General features: G+C 36.6%; 1 protein-coding gene across 1 annotated transcript in view; it reads right to left on the reverse strand.

Moving 5' to 3' along the window:
• trpm3.S (transient receptor potential cation channel, subfamily M, member 3 S homeolog) overlaps positions 1–27,818 on the reverse strand; it is a 186,209-nt gene that overhangs the window by 26,735 nt on the left and 131,656 nt on the right. The window contains exons 11-18 of the mRNA XM_018243848.2: positions 27,173–27,307; positions 23,608–23,658; positions 15,109–15,249; positions 11,521–11,550; positions 8,333–8,622; positions 7,529–7,757; positions 6,854–7,021; positions 2,223–2,360 (exon numbers count right to left, since the gene is read on the reverse strand). Of these exons, the coding sequence (XP_018099337.1) occupies positions 2,223–2,360; positions 6,854–7,021; positions 7,529–7,757; positions 8,333–8,622; positions 11,521–11,550; positions 15,109–15,249; positions 23,608–23,658; positions 27,173–27,307 (1,182 nt within the window). The remainder of the gene's footprint in view (positions 1–2,222; positions 2,361–6,853; positions 7,022–7,528; positions 7,758–8,332; positions 8,623–11,520; positions 11,551–15,108; positions 15,250–23,607; positions 23,659–27,172; positions 27,308–27,818) is intronic.

A 27,818-nucleotide genomic window follows, 5' to 3' on the forward strand; every position in this document is an offset into this window, starting at 1 on the left:
ACGCATCGCCCGACTGATTTACCCTGTCACCCGGCTTCTCTCTGTCCCTGCTCTGCCCCAATATTGCGTGCATAGTTGCAGTTTCTGCTGGTAGGACTTTGCTGAAGCCTGAAGTACACACTCTTTTTGGCTTCTATAAAAAAACAGTTATCTTTGTTTTACAAGGTAATTGGGGAGGCACATGTATATTTTTAATTGTTCCCTCACCCAGCCCAATTTTTCCCGACCCAGTATTTTTTTCTGAGGAGAACATTGCTCCAGCTTGAAAAGGCATTCTTTAAAGGTCTGTAGCATTGTTATGTAAGAAACAAGGGATTAGGACTGGGGAGTACAGATACTTTAGTAGCATCTTTGTACATTGTATATAAAATAAACTGTCTAGCTAACTGCAAATTCCAAACCTGCCCTTGTTATTAAGGGTAGAAAAATACCTTGTAAATATGCTCTGTAAAAGACGAACAAGCATTTAAAGCATTCTTCCAAATTCAGGTAGTGTACATATTAAACCTACTTTTGATATTTTGCAGTACAGTTCAATGTAGCTTGTCTGGCTCCCTAAACATGCACTGACATTTCTCACCCATATAACATGTTATTCATGTTGTATCAAGAGCAGCTTAAGTCATAACTAGCTTCCCTAGTCATACTCCTCTTGTTGCCTATTGCTATGTAATGTCTGCTAAAAACATTAAAACATTAAATATACCCACAATTATTGTTTTTCCACAAATATGGATTCATGCAGCTTAATTACCATCAAGTACAACCTACTGTCTTATTATCAGAGAGAAAAAAATATACTGATTTGATTAAAATGTACTCTATTGGATCCATACAGATGACTGGTTGCATACCTTAATATATTTTTCTGACTAGTTAGGCCGTTGAGATATTTGTACATGTTTATAATCTTTACATGTTTTTATTGTTTTCATATTAAACAAGCAGGATTTCAAACAGAGATCAAAGCTATACATGAGGCACACCTATACAACTTGTTGTGGCTAAATGCACAGAAAGAAAAAGAAAATATAGTTTTTAATTGGTGATGCCACCTAAACAATTTACTAGATTACAAAAAAGTAAATGAAACCAAAACCAACAACCTAATTACGCTCAGTGAATTTATGTAGGATTCCTAACCGTTACAATCATACAAGGTATGAAAACGACTTTTTATGAACATCAGATTTACCACTATAAGAAAATTATAACTGTAACAAGTCCAGAATACATGGTTTAAAGCTAGAATCAATGTGGTCCCAGAATATTGACCAAGTTTCAGTAAATCTTCTTTTTAGATGGGGTTCTGCTGATTTAATCCTTATCGCTTCTTGCCAGCAGAGTTGATTTAAAAGGGACTGTATATCTGGCAAAGAAGGAGTGGATTCAGACAGCCAATTTCAGAACAATCATTTCTTAGTAGCGGCTTTAAACAACAAAATTAGGTTGAGCAATAAATCACTTAGGGGTTTGGGTCGCCCCTTCGGAACGAGTCCTGGAGAATCCAGATGTAGTAGCGCAAATTTTGGGTTTAATTTAATATGGAGCTTAAATTTGAGATTCAAAAACTTCTCCGAGTTTAACCATACCCTGTATACATTAGGACAACTCCAAAAGTAGTGAAATAAGTCTACTTTTTCTTGTTTACATTTTGAACAGAAGGGCTGGGAGCCCAAGCTCGATGTCCTTTTATACAATTTACCATAGCCCAAGTGTACCAATTTAAAGTGTTGTACTCTCCAGTTTTCAGACACCAAATACTTGTTATAATTACTAATGGAATGTGAGAGTTGGTAAGGAGTAATTGCTGTTTGTAAATAACCCAATCACCTTTCTGCCACTTTATTAAGAGGATGTTTGTGCTTATTACCGGAAGACCAATGTTTTTGAGAAATGAGACCAATACTCATTAAGTCAGGATTTTCAATAAAATCATTAATTGACTTTGCTAACCAGTGTTTCTGAAGAGCAAAAGTTATTTTGGACTCCGATCAAACCACTCTTGATGAACATGTACTTGGAGTGGTCACCAGGCTTCAGGTTGTTATGACATCTAAACTCAGGCCAGTTTAATAAGTTGCCATTAGCCAGATTTTGAGTTTCTCCAAAGGAGTTGTAGAGGCATAAAAGGGGTCTGCATATGATTAAAATTGTGGCTAGAAATAAAAATTTGTACATGTTTATAGATAGAAAGACAGGCATAACAATAGGAAACTTACTGTGAAGAACCAGAATTTAACAATTGGAGCATTGTAAAACTCGTAGATCTTTCTACCAATAGGAATCAATCTATGACGTGGGTGCTCTTCTTCATCCTTTTTCCTTGATGAATCCCCATTGCTTCGTGCCAGCATTGCCTTTTTAAAAGTATAAACAAAGCTTGTTAATTGTCATCTTAGAATTATACCATATACTTTGTGATAAGGTCTATTGGCATTGTATATAAGGTTACACATGGTATTATCTTTAGAAATACTTATACATACATAGAAGCCTGTTATCTCAGGTTTGTAGATGCTGCTGGAAATTCACAAGGACTATAACAGAGGGTTTTACACTGATTAGTGATTATGCCTTACTTGTGATGGTTCCCTGGATGCTCCGTCTCTGGCACCCTGTATATATCCAATGTATTGTGAAGTATGGGAATCATTCACGACAGCAGATTAACTGCAATTATGCTGTTTATTGTGTCACCACACGACATGTTTCGGACCTATTGGCCCTTTTTCAAGTTTCACACTTGAAAAAGGGCCAATAGGTCCGAAACATGTCGTGTGGTGACACAATAAACAGCATAATTGCAGTTAACCTGCTGTCGTGAATGATTCCCATACTTCACAATACATTGGAAATTCACAAGGAAACTATCTAACCTTATGGCAGCCATGATGCATGACTGCTTAGTACAGTGCTCAATTGGTACAATGAGGTGTATTGAACTACAATATCAATTAGTTCATTGTTTTTGTAGAGTCTGCTGACTATACTCATTCACACCACATAAGAATAGATTTTTTTCAGAATTATTTTTGGGTCTGCCGGAAATAGTTCTAAGGGACATATATTTATGTTTCAATGATGCATACTACTTGCAATTTAAGGGTGGGGATTGGGAAATGAGATCCATTGATGTCCCTTTATTTGCTCACTACTTCATATTTTGGCTTTGGAGATTTCATCCCTATACAATCTACAACAGGAGACCATTTACTTGTTAAACCACTTCTACGGCCAGGAGACATTTTTCCCCCAAAGAAATCTAGCCTAGCAGAGAGATGCTATATAATATATGACTCATGCTAACAACCTTTCGGAGCCGCCAAATTTTTCATCACGAAAGGGCTGAAATTGTTGAAAATTGTCAGAAATCAGGTGAAGATTGACATGAGAACAGGGAATGAAGCCACAAATGTGGTCACTCCTGAAAAATAGAGGGGGTTGACAGCCCTGATGACTAGAGGTAAATAGTAAGGACCACCATATGGAGTTTACTTTGGTGTGGTATGGAGGTTTGGTAATACAATACCCTACATTCTTGTATTTTTTGGTTGAATGAGTATTCAACTGTTCAGAACAGTAAAATTCACAGAACAATGCGTGGTCTGGTGGCAAAAGAAAAAAAATATTTTTATAAATATATTTATAAAATTATATATATGGAGAGGTGAAAAGAAATCCACCCTATGGTACCATCAAGAACGATGTGTTACGCATCCAAATATATCCTATACATTGACAATGGATATGTACACTTAACATGTGAGATACTTTTCTGCTGAGTTATACTTCAAACTGATATTGATTGTTACCAATTACTCCACTATGAAATGTATCATCCAGTATATACAGTTATGGGATCCGTTATCCAGAAAGCTCCGAATTTTGGGAAGGTCCTCTCCCACAGACTCTATTCTATCCAAGAAATCAGTTTTTACATTTTTATGTGTAATAATAAAACATTAACTTGTAGAAATTATAAATATCTGTCAAAAACATGGTATATGTTTTTATACATAAATGTGGTTTGTGTTTTCAAGGTATATGTGCATTTGAGGGGTCATTTACAAAATTTTGCACTTTGTGCTAGACGCATAGCACCGCCAGTCCATAGGTGCTAGTGATGGGCGAATTTGCGCCGTTTCGCTTCGCCGAAAAATTTGCGAATTTCGTGCGAAATTCGCGGGATGGCGAAAAATTCGCGAAACGGCGCCGGTGTCTCGTTTTTTACGCTGGCGCCCGTTTTTGACGCCGGCGCCCGAATTTTTGCCGCGAATTTTCTCGGGCGTTTCGCCCATCACTAATAGGTGCAAATGCTTTTTATATGAGCACACTTTGGTACTCTAGCACTTGCATCTGGCATCTCTACTATATGAGCATAATCATAAGGATCATGCACACAAAGGGGCACAATCTCTACATAGACGTTAGGTTATGTAATAAAATGTAACGTGCCTTGTATGTAATAAAAAGGCACTCATTTTGTCCAGGTACAGTAACTCATCAGCCAGCCCAGCCATCTTTTCCCAATCGCGCTCTCCCTTAAAAAACAGTCCCTGCTGCGCCACCGCGCAGGCACCCAGTGCAATGGCGTTCACGCAGGCGCGCACTGCACAGGGGTTCCTGCAGGTGCACGCATAGAGGGAGGCTCCCGAGAGGGAGGCGCGCAGAGGTAAGCAAGGAGGGGGCCCCCGGTGACTGGCTGGAGGGGCCTTCATGTGGCAGTCCCGGTGGGCCCCCATTACTCCAGTCCGACCCTGTTGGTAACCTGAGTACTAACTTTCTCACTCAGACATTCTACAGAAAGACTATGCTGGTGTTTGTAAACTCTATCATTAATGTTTCTTTTTAACACTAATGGTTGTACTAATTAACTGTAAAAACAATATACATCTATATAAAATTGTTATATTTCAGTATCGGAAGAAAATAATAATTATTATGACATGAATAAAGTAATGTTTGAAATTTTGATCATGTTCTTGGATATGGGAGAACAAATAAGGATGCAAAAAGATTGGAAAAGCAAAAAAGAATCAGGATCCAGTTGAGAAATGAAAAAAGGAAAAAAAAAACATCCTGCTCACCCTTTGCATATAAACTCAGGTCAAGTACTAACACCATCTAATTTGGTCCTGAAGTCCACCATTCTGTCTTGAAAAGTTTCCTCTGATGGGCGACTCCACACCCTCACCACTCCCTGTATAAAAAACGTGTTGTTTAACTGCCCATCCCTTCTTATGTTTGTGTTATTTCACAATTTGGATATATTTAACTGTTCTTCCCTAGCATATATGATATTAAAAGTATTTTTTTTCACTGGGAAATAGTTGTTTAGCAAAGCACTACCTGCTTAGGCACCCTTAAAGTGTGATGCATAGGGGATTGCTCTAGATATCTAGGGGCAGATTTACTAAGCTCGAGTGAATAATTCGAATGAAAAAATATTCAAATTTCAAAGTAATTTTTTGGGTACTTCGGCCATTGAATTGGTTAAATTCGATCGAATCGAATGATTCGAAGTAAAAATCGTTCGACCATTCGATAATCGAAGGACTGTCTCTTTAAAAAAAACTTCGACTTCATACTTCGCCAACCTACCGAAGTCCAATGTTAGCCTATGGGGACCTTCCCCAGCACTTTTCTAAGTTTTTTTTAGTTGAATAGAAATCCTTCGATCGATGGCTTAAAATCGTTAGATTCAAAGGATTTTATTGTTCAGTCGAACAATTTTTATTCGATCGTTCGGTCGAAGCTTTTGCGCTAAAATCCTTCGAATTCGATATTCGAATTAGAAGGATTTTACTTTGAGGGTCGAATTCAAAGGTTTTTTAACCCTCGAAATTCGACCCTTGATAAATCTGCCCCTACTGTACTGTGCAGGCACACTGCACTGAGAAGAAAGCTTTCTCACTAACCCGCACTAAATGTAAAACATTCAAAGGGGTTCTCCTTCCAACACGTTGTTCAGGTGTATATATTATAATATACTCTATATTCTATGATATGTTTATTTTTATATTTATGTTAGCAAGTGGAACCTTTATTTCTAGGTCTAGTTTTAATGCAGTGTGATGATTAAAAGACACAGACACCAATGGAGTCGATATTAGATGTTTACAAGACAATTTGTTTAAGTGAATAATATCACCTACTTGACTTCAGAGTAATAAGGCTAAAGATAAAAGACTGAGCAGGATGGTTGATTGTTGATGGGATGTAACAAATAAGGAAAGATGACCAAACAATACACAAAACTGAAATATTTAGCTGTTGCTGGAGATAGAATAATATTTATATTACTAACTACTGCAAGGGTCATTTATAATTAAGATGCTAAAAATGTTACACCTGATGTTTCCAGGAGCTACTTTTTTTTCTAAAGAACACTTCATAGTTGTTAATGAGTCTTGGAGCTCAAAGTTTTACAACCGTTATCATAATAAAGTTTCCCACAGATTGGCTAGACATTGTTGCGTAGTAATTTCTGAACAAAGATGTTGAAAGATTTAATTAAGTGAGGACTGTAGTGATCTGTGTATGTGGTTATTGGAAGAAAAGACTTGACAGACGCCCTGAGATCTGACCACAGCAATCAAATTTGATACAAGTATAGTCATTCTTTAGTCAGGCCACAAGGCTGGAATTTCCCTTTTCTGGTCAGTAGTTTGCTATTATTGACATTTCTGGCATATGCTAAGGTGTTATAAATATCTTAATATCGGTTTACCAGATTTTATAATCGCTATAACAAATTCTATTTTGCATGTATACATTTTGTTGATCAGGTCCATCCAACATCTCATAAGAAATGTCCCTCTAAGAGCAGTTAACGTTGCTGTACATTTACCGTGAGCTCCATGTCATCCTCTTCTTTTTCTTTTACTGTTTTGTCTGGTTCTTCCACTTCCTTCTCCTGTAGATCCATTTCATTGGCTTGGGACATATATGGCATCTCATCTTTATTTTTAAACTCCAAGCTGAGAATTGAAGGAGGAAGTAGAATGCCAAGAATTACCTGAAGAAAAAAAATGACAGAAACAGAAATGTATAAGACTATAAACACTATAAATTAGGAAATAACCAGTTTGCACCTAGATTGTTACATCACACACACAGGTTGCAGGGCATATGCTTTTTTGTGGGTGCTTGCTAATATGCTGTTATTCTGGGTAATTCTGTATTAGGGTAAAATACACAGTAATTTGTGTCATATATATATAATAATTCTATATAAATAAGCCCCTAAAGGTGGAAAGAAAAGCATTTTCTCTCAGTCCCCTGAGGCTCTTGTTTGTACTTACTATGTGACAGTTATGTGGAAAAATATTTCCCAAAGGTGTTATAAGCAGGCAAAATAAAATAAATTAGCTGTACTGACTTTTCTATTCCAATATAGTCTGTACTGAGATCACACACATCCCTGTAGAAATCCTTTTTGTTAACCTTCTGTTACTACCTCTGAAAATTGTCTCTGACTCCGCATTAGCAATAGTTCACAGAGATCATACATCTCAGCACAAACCTTAAGGCTAGAATTTTTTCGCATCCGGAGCCTGCCCATCCACATATCTGTCAAAAGCATTTGGCTGCATGTGTGAGCAATGAAGTCTCGATGCTTGGCTGCTACTGCGAGTTGCAGGCATGTGGCATTGCTCCAGTTCTTAAGTTCATAGGTCAGCAGTTTCATTGCCAGCTGTTCATCCTGTTTGTATGACTGGTCTAGTAACTCAACTGCCAGCTGCCCAAATTCCCTGAAACAAAAACCTTGTGATTATTCATTGACGTTACAATTGGTAATGAATACTAACTTTTTAGGTACAATTTTAAAGTTCTTAGTAGAACACAAAGAGCATAAGGGGCTATTCCTCTTTGTATTTTCTGCAATATGTTCATTAAACTATTCTGCTTAGAATAACCTAAGGTCTAGATGAGTTGAAATTGTTACAGAGGTGTCTTACTCATGGTAGGGTTTTAACCATACACATGCATATAGAAATACTAAGAAAAGAGTATTTGAATAAATTCTCAACATAATGTATTTTTGCCTTTACTTAATAAATATTTACCTTATATGGGTGTCTCCATGGAGGTGCCGAAACAGTTCCAAAAGCAAGCAGGCTGTACAAAGTACAGGTTTAATGCAGCTTGCCTCCTGTTCAGCTGCCTCCAGGGTCTCCCCATTATGAAAAAAACTTGTCAAAGAGGCAACCATATATTATAAATAGGCAGATGCTTATTTTAATGATTGTACCTAAAGTGATTCAGTGGGAATAGCAAAATTGATAGCCTGGAAAGCACACACACACACATGAACTTCATTACCAACCTGGAGTTATGGTTTAGCTCCTGTGAAATGTCATCGACCATGTCATTTTCAGAAGCTTCGTGTGCCATGGCTTTGCAAAGTTTGCAGGCTACCAGGGCCTTGGCCATGGCTTCCTCTCCATGCTGCCAGAAGAACAGAGCCATCTTTTGGCGCTTCATTAGAACTGCCCATACCATTAGTTCATGGAAGGGAAAAGGGAAGTGATTAATTTCAGGGTCATCTAAATCAATATCAACTTCCTCCTCTCTTTTCTTTGTAGTCTTTCTTCCTCCTCGTATCGGGATGTCATCCTGTCACAGAAGAACAAATATGATGTAATTTCCCTTATTGGGCTATTCTTCATGTAATGTTCTATCTAATCTGTAATTACATGTATGGGACCTGGGGTTTTCCAGATACCTTAAATCTATTAGAAAATCATTTAATCATTAAATAACCCCAAAACTCTGGTTTTGACTCTAGTTAAGATGAATTATATCTTAGTTGGGATCAAGTATAAGGTAATGTTTCATCATAATCATCATTCTTATTATTATGGGAGACAGCCTTCATATAATTCAGAGCTTTTGGGGTAATGGGTTTCTGGATAACAGATCCCATACCTGTACTAATGCACTGACAATGCTGCTGCAAGTTTTAATTTAGAGATTTCATTATTGGCACAAGAAAAAAACACCACTCTAATAAAGGTTTAACAATGCAAAAATAGTAAATTAGTTCCAAAACATTCAGTGCCCAAATTGCTTACTTGATGAAATGGGATTGTGAAAGTAATATAAAGTTTGATTAAAGTGTTAAAAGTGTTGCTGCTGGTAATTCCCCTATACCGTATTTTGTTATAAATAACAGGCTCATAGACCTGAATAAAATATAGTATATACGTAGAATCTATTTATGAACATTTACATAACAAGAAGTTCATATTTACAAATAATTATCTGCTTTACTACTGATTCGGCATAATGCTGAAAGATATTTTTCCCCAACTTGGAAAGTCAAGTTCAGAATTGTGGTTATTTTTTTTTTTTTGCCAGTTCAGCACCACACAGGAAAAAATGGAATTCGTCTTGGAGGTTGATCCAATATTGACAATATGACACATTTATTTGCAAAGATAAATGCGTCTATTCATTAAACATTTTCCATACTCTTAGGAAAATAAGTTATATTTAACTCTGATAAAATATGAATTGCTTGGAATGCTTCAGGATTCTCCAGTTGGAATTTTATTAAATCTGCCTCAGCGCTTTTGTGTTTTTTTTAACTCTGTACTCACAACAATTATTTATTGCAGTTATTTTCTTGGTCCATGTCCCTATTGGAATTTATGGTCCACTCATACTTATATTTCCAACATTCTGTGCTCATTGACAACTCATACTATACAATTACAATATGCTAATTCTCACTGTAGCCTATAGAGATATATAAACCCAGTCTACATTTATTTTTTTGTCTCTTGATTCACTCATGGCATCTTTCATAAAAATAAAGTGGTTATGTTCTTATTAAACACAGGGTATGTATGTATTACTGTACTCAACAGTCATTGCTAAAACTAGGGTTGCCACCTTTTCAATTGGGTGAATCCAGGCAAGGGGAGGGGCAGATGACATTGGGGCGGGGCTGATGATGTGGCGATCAGCGATTGGCTGATCGACATGTCATTAAGTTTAAAGGGGATCTATGGCCAAAAATTAAACCCCCCCCATGCTTTGGGGGATGAATAGAATGAAAAACAAGTAGGCACTTTTGTTTGCAGATGCCTGCTCAATGTGTGTGTGCCTCACAGTCACTCCCACCATTGCTTGACTGCCTACTCGGTTTTCATTGTTAGGCGGGCAGGACTAGCAGAAGAAGCAGGCAGCAGAGAAGATGGCCACGGGCCCTGAAGGTTTTTCGGACTGCTGAAAGATCAGGTATGTGGGGGAATTGATTGACAGGTATGTGGGGGATTGCTTCAGGAAAAACCATGTCCTGTACACTACAGATAAACAGCAGCAGCTATAGTACATTTTTTTTTGCTTTTCACCATCATCATACATTCCAGTTTTTTAATACATCTTAGTGGACACGATTTGAAGATTCAAATGGCAACACACTGGCATTTTTGAAAGTGTGATAAGCTTTAAATAATAGGAAAACATGAATAGTGAAGTACATTTTCACTGATCAGCAGTTGCTGTTTGATCCACACCACCCACTGGAACATAAACTGGCAATTTTAAAATACCACACCATCTGAAACTGTGACAACTGATGCTGAACAACATGGTGAGACAGAAGCTGCTCCACACAAAAGACCCAACACTTAAGTACAAGCAAAGTAATGTATATGTGGTCCAATGTAGTAAGGAGTGTGCAGAACTATTCATTGGGGATACTTAACAACCACTTAGTAAGTGAATATTCCAACACAGGAGGACTAACACCTTAGTACATGACTAAACACTCTATATACAGCTAAATCAAAGGCGACACTCCTTTGGGGACAACAGTGTGCATATTTTGGACTGAGAAGACAGATGGTAGGCGTTGTGATGTCGCTCTGCTCAAAATATTAAGTTAGAGGAATAATCTAATGTTTTTCTAGTAACATCTTCATCAGAGCTTCTTTTTTTTCTGACTGTAGATAGTCAATCCAAAATGCCGAGCAGTGGAGGTGTTGTTACATTTATTCTATTAGCAGTTTTAAATTGTCTAATAAATAAATAATGTAAACTACAAAATGCTTTGAAGACAGCTATGAGAATATTTGCATCAAATTAGTTTTCATGGTTTACATATCATTTAAGGGTTAAAATGCTGTAGAATTCAATTGGACTTAGATAAGTGGTGAAACATTTTCAAGTTTCCTCAGCAAGTGCAGTTGCTTTAGACTTATTACTAGAAACTTTATATCCTGTTCAGCATAAATGAAAACCTTTATTGAAATAATTTTTTGTAAATTATATATTATAATTATATTGTATTGTATATTTAAAGTTTCATAGTCAAAAAGAATTTACTATTTTTGTAGGTGCTGACAACATGATTCTTAGAAGAACATTTATTTGGAAGGGGCACGGATCTTGGATGATCATCAAAATTTACACAATAGATAATCTATGCATTGTATGGGCTGTGCAGAAATTGCAAACACAAATAAAACAGCAATAAAAGAACAGAAGAGCAAAACACTTACATACCTCCATTCCTAGTAGTTTCATAGCTTTCGGCTGTTATGGAAATACAAGCAAAAAAATAGAAATCAGCCCTTGAACTATATATTTTCTATTAATCTATTGAGAAATATATATATATATATATATATATATATATACACATACATACAGTATAGTATATATATACAGTATGCAGTACGAGTAGGCAACACACCATGAAAAACAATGATAAACCTGAGTGCTCATGCAAAAGAAAAAAATGTATTATATATATAATAGTCAGTAAGTCTGCCCTGGCCTTTTGCTTTGGTTTTTTGGATTCAAGCCTCAGCTGCAAGCCCTAGAATTCCTGTCTGGTTGAAGGATTTAACTATTTAACCACATGCCATTTTATAGTGCCTCAGGTTGCTCCACCGTCTCCTACAAGTAGTCATAATTTTCAGTGGAAGGCTTTATCTTCTGTGCCCATGGAAGCTGCATTTGCTTGTTCAGCGATTGAACCTAAAATACATCTCGAGGTGGGAATCCTCTGTCCTGTAGAGAATACCTTAATTAAGGTTCTTTCCAGTTCCAGCTGTCAACCTTCTCAAAGATGAATTGTCTGCTCAAAAACTGTCCTCAGGCTCTCAGATTTTGCATCTCTATGAATTATGGTGACTATCCAATTGAGAGACAGACAGTTTCAAAAAGATTGTAACCAAATAAATATTTTAGTGTCTGGCCCACTTGTTTCTGTGCTACCTTTCTTCTACTTTATCGTGAAAAGAACAATACAGCTGGGGATGGCTCAACTTCTTATGTGAATTAGGCTAGATGTAGGTCAGTAGGCTTGTATGTGTACTGAAGATACATGGGGAACTTTGAAAAATCTTGTCCATGTAAACCAGGAAACTGTACCTCCTATGTTTGAGGGAGGAGCTCCTCTTGGTATAGCTTGTCACTTCTCTGACTGCTCATGGGAAACTTGATTTACCTTTACAGCTCCTAAATGAATCTTCTGTAAGGCATTAATGTACTCCAATGTGGCTTAATTTAACAATGCTTTGCTCTTCTCAAGGACTATCCTTTTCTAAGTTATCTGCTGCATCAGTCACACTTGTTGTTGAGCGAAAACCTACTATACCAGCCTGCTCCTTTTGCCTTAGAAGATAGGGACAATATTTGTTTGTCTACAAAAACGTTATTGAGATATATATATATATATATACCCACACCATAGGGGAAAATTTACTAAAGGGCGAAGTGACTAACGTGGGTGAAAATTCGCCAGCGTGATGTCATTTTAGTACTTCGGCAATTTACTAGCGGTTGCTGGCGTAACTTCGCTAGCGTAGGGGATAAACTCTAGCGGTACTTCGTCGCTTATGCCTGGCGAATTTGCACTCTGGCGTATGGACGTAACTACGCAAATGTCTTTTCTCCTGTATTAAAGTACCTCCTTCTTCTGTTTTGGTGAATGGGTAACCCTAATTCAATGTCTGGGACATTCTGGACTCTTTTACTTCTCGGGCAGATTTATTAATCTTCATCCATTCATGTTTGGACAACCAACTGATAAAACCCCAAGTGAGTTCTTGAACTCACTAGGTTTTTCCAGCCATATATTGCTCTAGCTTGCTGCTGAATGACATTTAGAAAAAAAAGCAAAATAAATGTCACCACTCACCAGGTTTTAAGTGGCAAGCCTTTAATTGGTTATTCAAAAATATCAGCAAACCAGAGCAATCGATTGCTGCAATATCGAGCTTGTCTTTTCGTCAATCAGTTGCCCAAACACAGATGGGTGAAGATAAAGAAATCTGCCCCTCAGCGTAAAGCTCCTATACTTATATTTAGGTATTTTAGCTCTGTGGAGAGAGTCTGGGTTAATGCAATGGATCTTCCATGGCAGCTGAATAAGTTCCACTCATATGCCTTGAGAATTTCTGCAGGGCACTTCTGAGAAGGGTACTGAAAGGCACATTTCCAGATTCACTTGTATATCTGCCCACGAGCCTTTTCTGCTGTGCACTGGTATCCCTCTGGTGTCCTCATAATTTACACAGTATTTTTCCAGCATTTTTTCAGTTGTTATTGATAAACACACAGCGTAGACACATTGCTATTATTTAGCCACTAGATGGCAGCCAAAGTACGATACATTTATATATTTTTTGACCCATAAAAACAGACTGTTAATGGGCTTATATAGCGCTCTGCTGATATGCAGCATCTGAGCAAAACAGGGTGTAGGAAGTAATCCAATTCTGGTTATTAATTTCTCGTCAGTTAATGCCACTATATGCATGTGTTATCATCTGGTTTTATTGTAGTCTACAGGGAGACATTCACTTCTAGTGAGATTGTACCATCTAATAACTGCACCTACACATGTCAGGGAATCAAATAGGTAACAGATGACAGATATAACATAATGTATTATGCACCCAGTCTGTTTTAATAGTACCAGGGTACATGTACAGTTCTTGAATGGTTGTATAAAGTACCAGTTAAAGGAGAACTAAACCCTAAAGATGAATATGGCTAAAAATACCATATTTTATATACTGAACTTATTGCACCAGCCTACAGTTTCTGCTTGTCAATAGCAGCAATGATCCAGGACTTCAAACTTGTCACAGGGGGTCACCATCTTGGAAAGTGTCTATGACACTCACATGCTCAGTGGGCTCTGAGCAGCTGTTGAGAATCTAAGCTTAGGGGTCGTCACAAATTATCCAGACGAAAATGAGGTTGTCATGTAATATAAGCTGAGGCTACAGGGCTGATTATTAAATTCTGATGCTAGTTGCACTGGTTTATGTGCCGCCATGTAGTAATTATTTGTATTAATACTAATCTGCCTTATATTGTGACATTTCTATTCTATATGTACTGTATATTGTGAGTGGGTCCCTAAGCTCAGTAAGTGACAGCAGCACAGAGTATGTGCAGTGAATCAGCAGAAAAGAAGATGGGGAGCTACTGGGGCATTTTTGTAGACACAGATCTTTACTGCTAAAGGGCTGTGGTTGCCTTGGGCTGGTACAGAAGCCCAAAACATAATGTACAACATTTCTAGCTACTTCTTTAGTTACGCTTTAGTTCTCCTTTTAAAGAGAAGTTTTGTATTGTGCAATTTTGCAGTCTAAGGGGTCCATTTACTAACAATCGAATTGCATTTATTTCCATGAGTCTGGTTTTCCTATATTTCTGAAAAGCTCTAGAAATTAGAGATATATTAACTGTAAAAACCAGTAAAACCTCTAATGCCAAACTTCATTTTCAAGAAAAAGCTGTTGAGGTCCTATAGAAGTCTTATTGGACCGCTTTCAATCAATTTGGACAATTAGGGTTTTTTTGTCCAAAAATTAATTTTTCGAAGTTTTCGAGGTATTCGGATTTTTTAGCACATCGTTCAGCGCTTTTTTTTGTTGTTGTTTTTATATTCAGATCTTTTAATAAATTAAATGTCATTCATGATTTTAGAGTTTGTCAGTTTAGTCGTAGTTTCAAAAACCTCTAAAACCACTAAAATCCAACCTTTAATATATAAGCTTCCAGGTATAGTCTGCTGTGTGTATCAAAGAACTTTTTATTGCAAAAGAATAAATTTTTAAATATTTCTCTCACCCTTTTTGGCCCAAACAGGTTGTGGTAAAGAGTGCGAAATCTTTTTCTGGTATAGTTGCAACGATATGCTCCCCCCATCAGGTATTCAATAACAAGTCCGATATCAATCAGGCTTATTCTGTAATCTGGAGGGAGGTTTCCCTAAGGCAGAAATGTATCAATGTTAAATGTATTAAATTTAAAGGGGTAATGTTGCTAACCATTACAAAATACAAACTATAAAACAACAAATCATACAAGTACAAAACCAACTTTAGAATGAATAGAAATGTATGAAAACAAATGAAACAAATACGGATATTATTCTGGGTAATTCACCTTAAAATAGATCCAACCGAAACCTGGATATTCACGCTTGGAAAGAAGACATACAGTAGATTAAATAAGAAGGTGCAGAAGTGGCGAAACAGTGGATACATCAAGTATCATGGATAAACTCTGCTTTGTAATTTCCCTATTAGGTCACACACTTGTTCAGCAAACAGTTCAAGAGTTGAACTATTTCATCTGTTTCTGATGAATAGACCATAAGGGATACTGCCAATTGTATGTCTAGGGTAACAACTATTAGTTCATGGCAACATGTGGCTTTATAATATATTGTGGCTAAATTATTTTACTTTTTTTCTCCATATCTAATAAAATCTAGATCTAAATCAATCTCTGGGTTGTGATATAACAAAAAACATATTCAGATCATTATTATTTGATATGTTTACAAAGAAATCCCACATTTTCTAGTGCCCTCCCACTGTGATGAACAATATAAAGTCATCAGAATAACGGGGGAATGTAATAAAAGTCGGTAATGGAATAACTATTCGCAATGTGAAAAGTTATGCCTTTGTGCAAATAAATTTTGCTTGGTGCGAATTTAATATAGCTTATGCGAACCCGGAAAACTACTTAGCGAAAACTTCCAACAGTGGAAGACCGTTTGCGAATTTTATAGTTTGCGCCGATGCACAGTAAGGGGCCCATTTACTTAGCTCGAGTGAAGAAATATAAAAAAAAACTTTGATTCTAACTAAAAATCGTTCGACTATTTGACCATTCGATAGTCGAAGTACTGTCTCTTCAAGAAAAACTTCGACCCCATAGTTCGCCACCTAAAACCTACCGAAGTCAATGTTAGCCTATGGGGAAGGTCCCCATAGGCTTTGCTATCTTTTTTTGGTTGAACAAAAATCGTTCGATCGATGGATTAAAATCCTTCGAATCGAACGATTGGAAGGATTTACTCGTCCGATTGAACGATTTTTCGTGCGATCGTTCGTTCAATCAAACGAATTCTGGTAAATCCTTTGACTTCGATATTCGAAGTTGAAGGATTTCCATTCGCCAGTCGAATATCGAGGGTTAATCAACCCTCGATATTCAACCTTAAGTAAATATTCCCCTAAATGTAATAAAACTTCTTACTGAAAAAGTTGCTATTTTTGCTCCAAAAGATTACGACACCTTCAAGCACTTCTTAAGAGTGCGCAACTAAAATTCGCAATGCAATAACAGTTTGAGTAACAATATTACATTGCGAGATGTGGATTTTTATTCTTATTGGTGCGAATTGTTTTGCTCTTTGCGACTTTTATTACATTCCATTTTGCAGTGTTTCAGAATTAGCTTGTGTGTGCATGCGAGTAAGCTATATTCTAATGATTCTAATGATTCTATTTTATCACTTTTGACTTACTCAATCATAATTATTTCTGTTTTAAAGGGGATTTTTACCTTCGAAGGCACAGGACAACCTATTTATAAGTTGATGGATGCAATCTGGTATCTATGGAGATGCCAATCCCTACTGAGATCACATAGTTTGGCAGTAGCTTCATAGACAATCTCATATTAATGTGGAAGGGCACAATAGGTGTTTTGAAATGCTTTGTAAAATTCTGATGATATGACTATCCTCTCTTATCCAGGTCATGGTATATCTAGAATTACTTATGCTAGATATCTGATAAAGTACATACCCCATCATGTTAGGGGACACTTTACATTCCATTTAACATTCCAAGTCCAAGTATTTTGGATTTATAACTTAGGAACCCACACATTCAAGGTCTAATTTCAAAGTGGGATATTCAAAGTGGGATATTATAAATATATAATTTAATGTGATGTTCTCATATGTATTTAGAGGAGATAATATGCTAAAAGGGGTAACCATTTATATACCTATTGTGAGTTAATACTGTGGTTTCAGAGGTATCTATGTGCTTCTTTGCACCTGTATTTTTATGTTTGCTTTTTTTAATCATTGGACCTAGTAATATGGCTTTGTACAGAAAGAGCACTGTCAAGCATAAGTACTGAATAATTGTCTAAAGTGGTCCAAGTGATGTGAGCCAGCGAAGGGAGAGTCAGTAGAGATTCTCTGTTCTAGATGATTTAAAAGAAAATCATTACACTGATTTTATTGAATGTTACTAAATCTGCAGCTAAGCAGTTGCTTGGCAGCTCTCCACACTTTACCGTTAATGCCTCAATTAAACATCTGGAGCATTTGTAACCAGGAGCAAAGGTGCTCACTTCTTAATGAGTCCTCTTTTGACTTTGTGATGATTTGCAAAAAAGTATCATGGTTTTTTGACTTCAGTTGAACAAGTCCTTTCAGTTGCATACTATAAACTGCTTATCAGAAGGATACAAGCCTACTGATATCAGAATCGACTTCAGCTAGTGCATTGCCTATAGATGTTGGCACATCATCAATTTTTTGTAATTTCTGGTCACAATGTTATAATTAAATGGAAACTGGCCCACCGATGGATGAAGCTATGGGCATGCTTACCTCTCCACATTGTGTCTTCAATCAAGAAATAGTCAACACACAGAATTCTGGTTGAGCTATTATAAACTGACTTGAGAAATCAGTTCCTGGCTTGTGTTACAATCAGTTTTAGACAACACAACACCAAAAATCACGTATGCATCTGTGAAGAGATCTTCACAGAGTGCTGAGCTTACAAATACATTGTACAGCTAATATGTTCAGTTGAGCACACAAAAAAACTTGCAGTAAGTACCACAGTTATTTCAGATATGTGATAAGCATACCTGCTGTCAAAGAGACTGAGTTAAACACACATTTATATATCTGTCTCATTTTATTAGGGAAATGGGGACAAACTGGAGTGAGAAAACAGATGGCACATGTACATGTCTGGAGAAGAATTGGGAGAATTGCATGATGATTAGATTTTTTTGTTTTATTTTATTTTTCTTACCATATTTCCAGTTTAGTCTGACCTACCCAGAGTCCTATAATTAAGTGAAATGCATCACTCTCCCTGCAGTTCTTTTACAAAGCCTGTGTCTGGGTCTTCTATGATGCATACCTCTTCTCTATAGTTCTGAAATATAGGACTAGATCCTAATGACCCCCAACCTAGGGCAATTACCATAAAAATTACTGTTTTTGTAAACTACAACTGTGGTTATATAATGTATATAATAGTATTTGCCATCCTGAAATCAAGCCTAAGTAGGTGAATATTTGTTATGTTGGAGACAAAAATATCCATTGTCCTTTTGCATGGTAATAAAAATGCTTGGCTGAAACGTTTTTTATCAGTGATGCGATTCATTGTTAATTTTGTATTTCAGATGGTAGTTTCTTTCTTTGCAGCCAAAAGGACACCTATTATTCTGTGTACAAATGATTTAGGTGCAGTGAAATTAATCTAGTTAACAGAGTGCAATCTCAGAGACATCATGAAAGAAATAATAGAAAACCCTTTCAACTGGCTTGTTGTTCTTGTTTTCTGCTTGTTTGTGGCTTGATTATCTCTGGTGTCAAATCCTCTTTATTAAAGTAGTGCACATTACTTTTTCAAAATGCATCATGTAATAGTGCTGCCCTGCAGAATTCTGCACTGAAATCCATTTTTTCAATAGAGCAAACAATTTTTTTATACTTAATTTTGAAATCTGACAAGGGGCTAGACATATTGTCAGTTTCCCAGGTGCTCAGTCATGGGACTTGTGGTCTGATAGCAGCTCCCTAACACAAGATAACAGCTCCCTGGTAGAACAGCACTCAATAGTAAAATCCAGGCCTCACAGTAAAATCCAGGTCCCACTGCAACACATTCAGTTACATTGAGCAGGAGAAACAACAGCATGCCAGAAAGCAGTTCCATCCTAAAGTGCTGGTTCTTTCTGAAAGCACATGACCAGGCAAAATCACATGAGATGGCTGCCTGCACACCAATATTACAACTTAAAAAAAATACACTTGCTGGTTTTATATTGTAGAGTGCATTATTTGCAGTGTAAACAGTGTAATTTAGAATTAAAAACTACATCATAACAGAATCCCTTTAAAGACTCCTTTGACGACCATCAAACTTATTCGTTTCATATACATGAGGCAGCTTGAGACTTGCATTTTGAAGCATCAGTCATAATGGTGCACTATGAATCCTAGAGACTAATGCAACATGAAATTACAGTGGTCATTTACTATAATATCAGTATGACTGGTAGAGGACTAAGGGGCAAAAAATTGGTCTCCTCTGTGCTCAATCAAGAAGCACTGGGGTCAAACTGTTCTCAAATTGTATAACCAGAGACACCAGTGACTGGCATGGTACAGTGCAGCACACTGTACACCCTGTCCAGCCATAAATAAATGACCTCTTCCATTTTTTTCACCCATGTCTACCCATGTAGATTTGCACATGTTAAAGATAAGGCAAGTGCTTTAGAATTTTACTGGGACATTGCTGTGAAGACCAGAAGGGAGCTCAACTGAGCAGCCCAAAGAAATGCCTTTTGAACAACCCATTTTTTATGATTGTAGTGCTCATTAACTTACCAAGGACAGTGTACTATTTACTGATGCAAATCACTATGTCCCCACAGTGCAGTGCTTTCCCCAGAATTCCTTCATATCCATGCCTACATGCAACGTTGTGGTTGTCATAAATTGGGTGCAAATTGCGTCTAGCATTTTCATAGCAGGAGATTGCATGACTGCTGGCATGTCAAAAACACCCAGCCAGCATAGCAACCCACTATGGAGAACTGACACTAGCTCAAGGGTTTGCAAGCATCAATAGGCACTGCATACCATTCATCAGAAGAAGCAGGACTATTTTAATCCCTGCTGTGCAATGCTAACTGTTGTTATGGCATGTTTACTTGTTAATATTTAATGTTTAATTCAAAATGCTAGAGGCCACCAATTTTTTGCTAGTTTAACTGAATATGAAGCCCTTTTCTGAATAATTTTCAGAGAGAAGCATTGGAGAACATGTAAACTCTTATATATTTATGAGATTTATACCAAAGTAATAATCAGAATTGCTTCTCTCATCGCACACTGCACACAGTTTTATGAAAAGTGTTAATTTATTCACATTCCCTGGAAGACATTTCATATTTATAACTGCTCCTTCTTTTCAATGCTATTCAGATATTAAATGGCATCATATTTATGTTTATTCTTCTGTAAGTAATTAATATGCTATAATTATATGAAAATATTATGTCTTATGTATAATTCCTTAATAGGTTTTCGAAGCGGATTAAAATGTTCTTAGCGCATTTATGTTGTTTAGCTGTTTATAATTATATGGTACAGTGCAGGTCCGCAAACTAAACATTATTTCTAGGAGCTGTCAGTCCACTGGTTATCAAATAACTCCTGTAATACAAAAAGACATTCATCTAAAGCTTTTGTGTGGAGGGTCAGTTATGCAAGGAATTTGCATGATGCATAATGTAACCTTAAACTCACACCCTGGAAAGCTTACTGCCAATACCAGTTAGTCCTTTAACAGTCATTAACATTATTATTAAGTGGATGCTGATTTGTGCTGTTAAAAAAATAAATAAAACGGAGTTTACTCCTCGTTAGCTACAACACGATCACATGCTCTGAGCAGGGGAGACATGTGGCCCTTTAAATCCGTAAGAACAGCCCCTAACCATTTTTTATGGTTAAAGTACAAAAACAAGAAACAAAATTTGATTTTGGGATCAAGGTAATAAGAAATAAGAATCTGTTTGATATAATTTTGCCAATGAAGTAGGACAGGTTTATTGAAACATTGTTATTACAGGTATGGGACCTGTTATCCAGAATGCTCAGGACCTGGGGTTTTCGCATAACGAATCTTTTCATAATTTGGATCTACAAACCTTAAGTCTGCTAGAAAATCATGTAAACATTAAATAAGCCAAATTGGCTGGTTTTGCTTCCAACAAGGATTAGTTATATCTTATTTGGCATTATAGACAAGGTACTGTTTTATAATTACAGAGAAAAGAGAAATACATTTTTATATAATGAGTTTCCCCATAACAGATCCCATACCCATACTTAGAATATTTAAAAGGTAGTAATTTAATTTAATTTAATGATACACTCTGTTTGTCTTGGGTGTGATGTATCTAACATATGCATATACTGATGGTTTCTTTAAGCAAAATATGGCTGCTAACTTTCAAAAAAGAACTGAATCCATCACCTTGAACTCGTCTTGATGCCACGGCCCAGCCATCTTAACTCTGCAGAAAGTCTTTATCATATCTCTCAAACTTGAGCACTTAAGAACTGCTTGCATACCTACTGTATGTTTATACAGGATTGCCAGAATTATACCTTGGACCCAAGGACTATTATCATGATACAGTGTTTATTCTCCAAATAATATTTTGTACAATTGAAAATATGTAATTCTAGGGAATAATCTAACAAATAGGTCTCCTGCCACCTCTAAACTCCTCTCACTAACAACTTTATTTGGTCTCTCTCAATGGACCAACTCTCCTTCTCACATAGAGGGCATTGCCACTTGTGCCACCCTTCCAACCTTACTAAACCTTCCAACCTTACTAAATCTCCCTTCCTCCTATCCAACCATCACCTACTTTCCTTTCAAGTAACACTTTCAGCTGCGCTATCACAACCATCTCCCTCCACCCACACATATAGAAACCTTAACACATGTGATCCACAACAATTATCAACAGTAGCAGCACAGCCAATCTCTTATATTAACAACCTTTACTGTCCAAATAGGGCAGCTTCTCTCTACAATGATGCTCTTTCAACAGCTCTTGACTCCCTGACTCCTCTACCACCCATCAGTCCGCCAGCTAAACCCTAACCCTGGCACACTAATTTAACTCGGTACCTCAGAAGATGTAGTAGATAATCTGACCGACAGTGGAGAAAGTCATAACCGATCCTGACTTCATCCACTTCAGGTTCATGCTCTCCTGCTACAATCAAGCTCTATCAATAGCTAAAGAACAGTACTTCTCTTCTTCTCCCTATCCTCTAATGCAGGGATCTGCAACCTTGGCTCTCCAGCTGTTAAGGAACTACAAGTCCCACAATGCATTTGCCTTTAGACTCCTTCAGACTCCTTCATGCAATTGCATTGCATCTTATATTTATTTGTCTTAGTACCTTGTGTTAAAGCATGATAATAGCAAGAAAATTGCTGCTCCAGTCTTCATAATAGAATAATACTGTATAATCTGAATGCGACTTGTGTATAAAAGATTTACAACACAGGTAATATTTACTGTATCAAGATTGCCAAACCGGCTTTATTAGATTTATAATATCTTAAAAACTTTTAGCATGATGTACTGTAGATAGAGCTATTCTGACACGGTTTGCAAATGGTTTTCATTTTTCCTCTTTGTGGATTTTGAATTATTTAGCTTTTTATTCAGTAGCTCTCCAGTTTGCCATTTCAGCAAACATGGTTGCTAGGGCCTACATTAGCCTAGCAACCATGCACAGATTTGAATGAGAGACTGGAATATAAAAAAGGAGAAGGCCTGAATAGAATGATGAGTAATTCAAAGTAGGAATAACAATACATTTGTAGCCTTACAGAGCTTTTGTTTTTCAGATGGAGCCAGTGACCCCTATTTGAAAGCTGGGATGAAGAAGAAAAACTATTAAAATAAATAAACAGTAAAAAAAGTTTTTTTTAAGTTGATTAGAATTAGCCATTCTACAACATATACGTTAACTTCAAAGCGAACCACCCCTTTAAAGGGAGAACAGCCTACAAAAGTCAACATATTTCCAAAGATGTAATTTTTTGATTTATGCTAAACAAAATCTTTAGGGAATGGGAGAATTACAGCATGTTTGCCTTATTTTCCTAAATAAGTAGGGTGCAACGAATTATATGTTAGTACAGAAAGAGAGAAGCACTGCACTGGATGCTGGAGTTTATATACCGTCCATCTCCAGTATCTGATATATTTGACTTAACCCATCATCATATTTAGTTAAAACATACCCATAGCTCTTTTATCATTAATTATGGTATATAAAGCCTTCTGCAAAAGACTTTTCTCTTGATACATACTGATAACGAGATGTCACTGAGATGGATGTTGAAATGTGAAGAGGTGAAATAAACATAGTAATCTGAGAAGACCATGCAATACATAGATAAATTGATAGTTGGATACAAAATGAATAACATTACCCTTTACATGGTGTCCAGCTCTTACCTTTTTAACATCCCTGACCAAATGATACAAAGTGTTTGAAGGCCCATGTCTCTATAATAAGATAAAAAAAGTGGATATAAATATGTATGCCTGCCAATGCTAAAATCTGAAAACAGCTGATTATATAAGGATATAGCCAGGACACTTGTGCTATAGTTACAATACATTATAAATTCCATATTCCCATTGATGAGGTTGTATTTAAACACACATATCACTTTGTTCTATTAGTAGATACTCTTATTAGTAGATGCTGCTTATTAATCTTGATATAGCCTGATACAGGTATAGGTTCTCTATAGGATCCCTATTTCCAAAAAGTTATAAATTACAGGAAGCCATTTCCTATAGAGTCAATTTTAACAAATAATTCTAAATCATTATCCTTTTCTCTGAACAATAAAACAGCACCTTGTTCTTGATACTAACTAAGATGCATAAATACTTATTGAAGATAAAATAATTCTATTCGGTTTATTAATATTTAAATGATTTTTAGCCGAAACCCCAGCTTCCAAGCATTCTGGATAATAGAATCCATACCTGTAATGATCTTCTTAAATTAAGTAATCTAGGTAATCTAAGTATTGCATATCACTGTGATACATTTCAGAGGGTACAATGTATCTTTATTTTGTTAGAGTTGGGAATTCCTATTCTTAGCTGAGGAATGCTTGGGGCAAATTTTACATCTTTTTAAGGTGTAACATTTTATAACTTGTATAGTCAACTGCTACACATTTTTACTTTTTATTTTTGCCTGAAAGGGGTTTTTTTTTCAACTACAGTAAAGGAAAAAAAATTGAAAAGATTCTGTTTTAAAACTCTGCTACTTTGCTGTACTCACTTCAACTGCTAGAAACTCTTGGTAATCAAAGGCTTCTCTGTGTTACATTTTCCTGTCAACCACAGCAGCATGCTTTAATATGTAGGAGTCAAACATTGTCGATAGACTACAGAAGAGGAAATTCTGTACATAGGGCACAGCACATCTGCAGGTTTCTATGCTAAGAAATGATACTGACTTTACAAGATATCTTATTGCTTTCCAAAACAAAATTGATGTTTCTGAAAACATAAATACACGCTTTTCAAAAAAATGAATTAGACCTTTGGGAATAAATGCTTCATAAAAGAGTTTAGAACATTATGAGGTCTGGCAAAAAGCTTTCTACTTTGTCCGAGAGATTTAAAGCTGCCTAATGCTCTCTCTCTCTCTCTCTATATAGATATACAGTATATATATATATAGAGAGAGAGAGAGAGAGGCAAATTCACTAAGCGCCGAATCGCCGAACGCTAGCGTTACTTCGCTAGCGTTTGGCATTTTCGTTACTGCGCAAATTCACTAACGAACGCTGGTGTAGATTCGCTAGTGTTTGGAATTTTCGCTACGGGCGTAACTACGCAAATTCACTAACGCGCAGTGTACTGAACGCTACCTTTTTTGCCAGACTTCCTTCGCCACCTCAGACCAGGCGAAGCGCAATAGAGTAGATAGGCGTGGCGCTGGCGTGTTTTCTACATTATGGGTGATAGGCTGAAAAAGATCGAAAAATTTTTTGGGGCTCCCCTCCTCCCCCCCTACATTTCCTGACTCATGGCAACTTACCTATATAGTGGGCACATGTGTAGGGCAAAATACAATTTTTATTTGATGTTTTGAAGGTTTTCTAGCCATTTGTAGTGCTGATACGTATTCTTCCATTGAAATTTGAATTTGGCGCCGTATGCAAATTAACCTTCGCTAGCGTAACTTCGCTTCACTTAGCGAATCAACGCTAGCGCAACTTCGCAATCTTACGCTACCCCTGTGCGCAACTTCGGATTTTAGTGAATTTGCGGAGCGCTGGCGAAACTACGCCTGGAGAAGTGCAGCGAATTTGCGCCTGGCGCAACTACGAATCTTAGTGAATTTGCCCCAGAGAGAGAGAGAGAGACAGAGAGAGAGAGCATTTATATATTTATTTAAACACTTTAGCACCAGCAGGGTTAAATGAACATTGTTCCTTCTTATGTTTTTTGAAGCAAAGATAAAAAATTGCATAGATAAGATGATAAAGGTTACTTTGTTCAGGTTGTAACATTTGTGATATTGCAACAGTTAGGAAATGATTCTATTAGCTTGTAACTAATGACATTTTTGCCTTTGATCATGTTTTCCTTTTTTTCTCTGATATGGTTCAGGTGGTGTCTGGTTTAACCTCTGCAGGGGGGTGGAACTTCGCATCACATGTCCCATGGGGCAACACGGGGTTGGGTGAGTGTTAATTGGTTTTATTTATTTATTTGGATGATGTTTTACTGTGTGTTAATGGTCTTGCTAAAGGTCTTAAGAACAGACCGAAACGTTGACCTATTTTAAATAAAATTATGATCTTTTAAAAATATTTTGAAAAGGTTCCCAGTGTGCACCTCATTTATATATATATAAATCGTTTCACACTAGCACACCCTACAGTATATAAAAATTAATGAATATTTTTTATTACTAATACATTGTACAAATAAAATAAGGTTTGGTTCTCTTAGGAACCTTTCAAACAAACCTTAAAGGAACAGTAACACCAAAAATTCAAGTGTTTTAAGGAAATGACAATATAATATACTGTTGCCCTGCACAGGTAAGACTGGCGTGTTTATATAAACAAGCTGCTGTGTAGCCATGGGGGCAGCCATTCAAGCCCAGGATACTCAGTAGATAACCGATAAGTTCGGAAGAATCTCATTGCATAATACAGAGCTTATCTGTTATCTGCTGTATATCCTGTTCCTTTTCTCTTTTTTCCAGCTTAAATGGCTGCCCCCATGGCTACACAGCAGCTTGTTTATACTATATATACTACTGTAGTCTTTCTAAAGTAAACACACCAGTTTTAATTGTGCAAGGCAACAGTAAGTAGAAAGTCTAGTAGAAATTCTTCATATTAATACTCTCAAATATTCCCACGTACGTGAAAAAAAATATATATATACATATATACTGTATATATCTCATTCTGGCAGATACTTTGCTTTGCCTTGCATTGTGGGACTACATGGGTGAAGTTGTGGAATAACAGCAAAATATATTTGGTTTCATGTTTAAAGGTTTAAAAGACAGGAGGCCACGTGTTAGTTGCTTTAAGCATATTGCTGTGAATGATGTACTTGTGCTGCATGCACCAGAGCAGATCTGAAGCTTCCATTATCTGTGTAATGTAGCAGCCTCAATCCATAAAATTCTAACTTTTGACATAATCTCCTTTGCCAGTTGTGTTCAAAGCAAGGTCAAAGTTTCAGCCCCTAAATCAAGGTGAATACAATTAAGAATGATTCCATAGTTGTGCATCTGTATGCAGTGTGTGCTGAGCGGATATTTATACTGTAGTGGGCAATGAAAATGAAAGTACTTTACTAAATTGTACATGGGAGCAGCTGCTTCTAGAACAAAATGATCTTTAATGATTATAATAGTATGTGTCTGCAGAGGAGAAATACAAACTCATCATTGAAGCTGACACAGTTATTGAAGAACACTGCAAACATTTCTAATAACGTGACCGAAATATTTTTTTTGCCCTACCGTATTGTACAGTTCCTCTTGCCTGGACATAGTGAGGAAGCGATGCATGCTTACGCCATTTTCTATAAGCAATTTCACAAAATCCACTCTGTCCAGCACTAAAGCATCCAGCATTGCTTGCTCAAGGGAACCCACCTAAAAGATATGTATATACATTAATAAATAAATGCCTTGCAAATGTTAAAAAAACATACATAAAATAGTAATGTCTGGGAAAATATTATCAGCTTATTATTATGTCTAAACACTATTTGCATCCTAATTTCAACGCTCAGTACTTAAATATGTTATTTCACGTCACCCTTTATAAGTAAGCAGTATAACTGCTGTAAAACCGTTTAGGACAAAATTGGGCTGCTGGGGTGGGTAAGGGATTCAATGTATGAATTATGGCAGACCTTAAAACAGACAGTCCAACTTATAGGTCATGTAGTCTGTAATACCTGGATAAATAATGAATAGGGGTTAAAATTATCATCAATTTACTTGCTGTCTTAAATGGCTGCCAGAAAACTAGCCATCCAGCACTGCCTAAACACACCTTTAAATGATCATACCTTTTAAAAAACTGCATTTATGTTTAGATATTCATTTACAGCTGCTTAGAAATCACAGTATACTGTATATCATGAATCTGGAACGGTTA

Source organism: Xenopus laevis, chromosome 1S (assembly GCF_017654675.1).
Source record: "Xenopus laevis strain J_2021 chromosome 1S, Xenopus_laevis_v10.1, whole genome shotgun sequence".
Classification (NCBI taxonomy): domain Eukaryota; kingdom Metazoa; phylum Chordata; class Amphibia; order Anura; family Pipidae; genus Xenopus; species Xenopus laevis.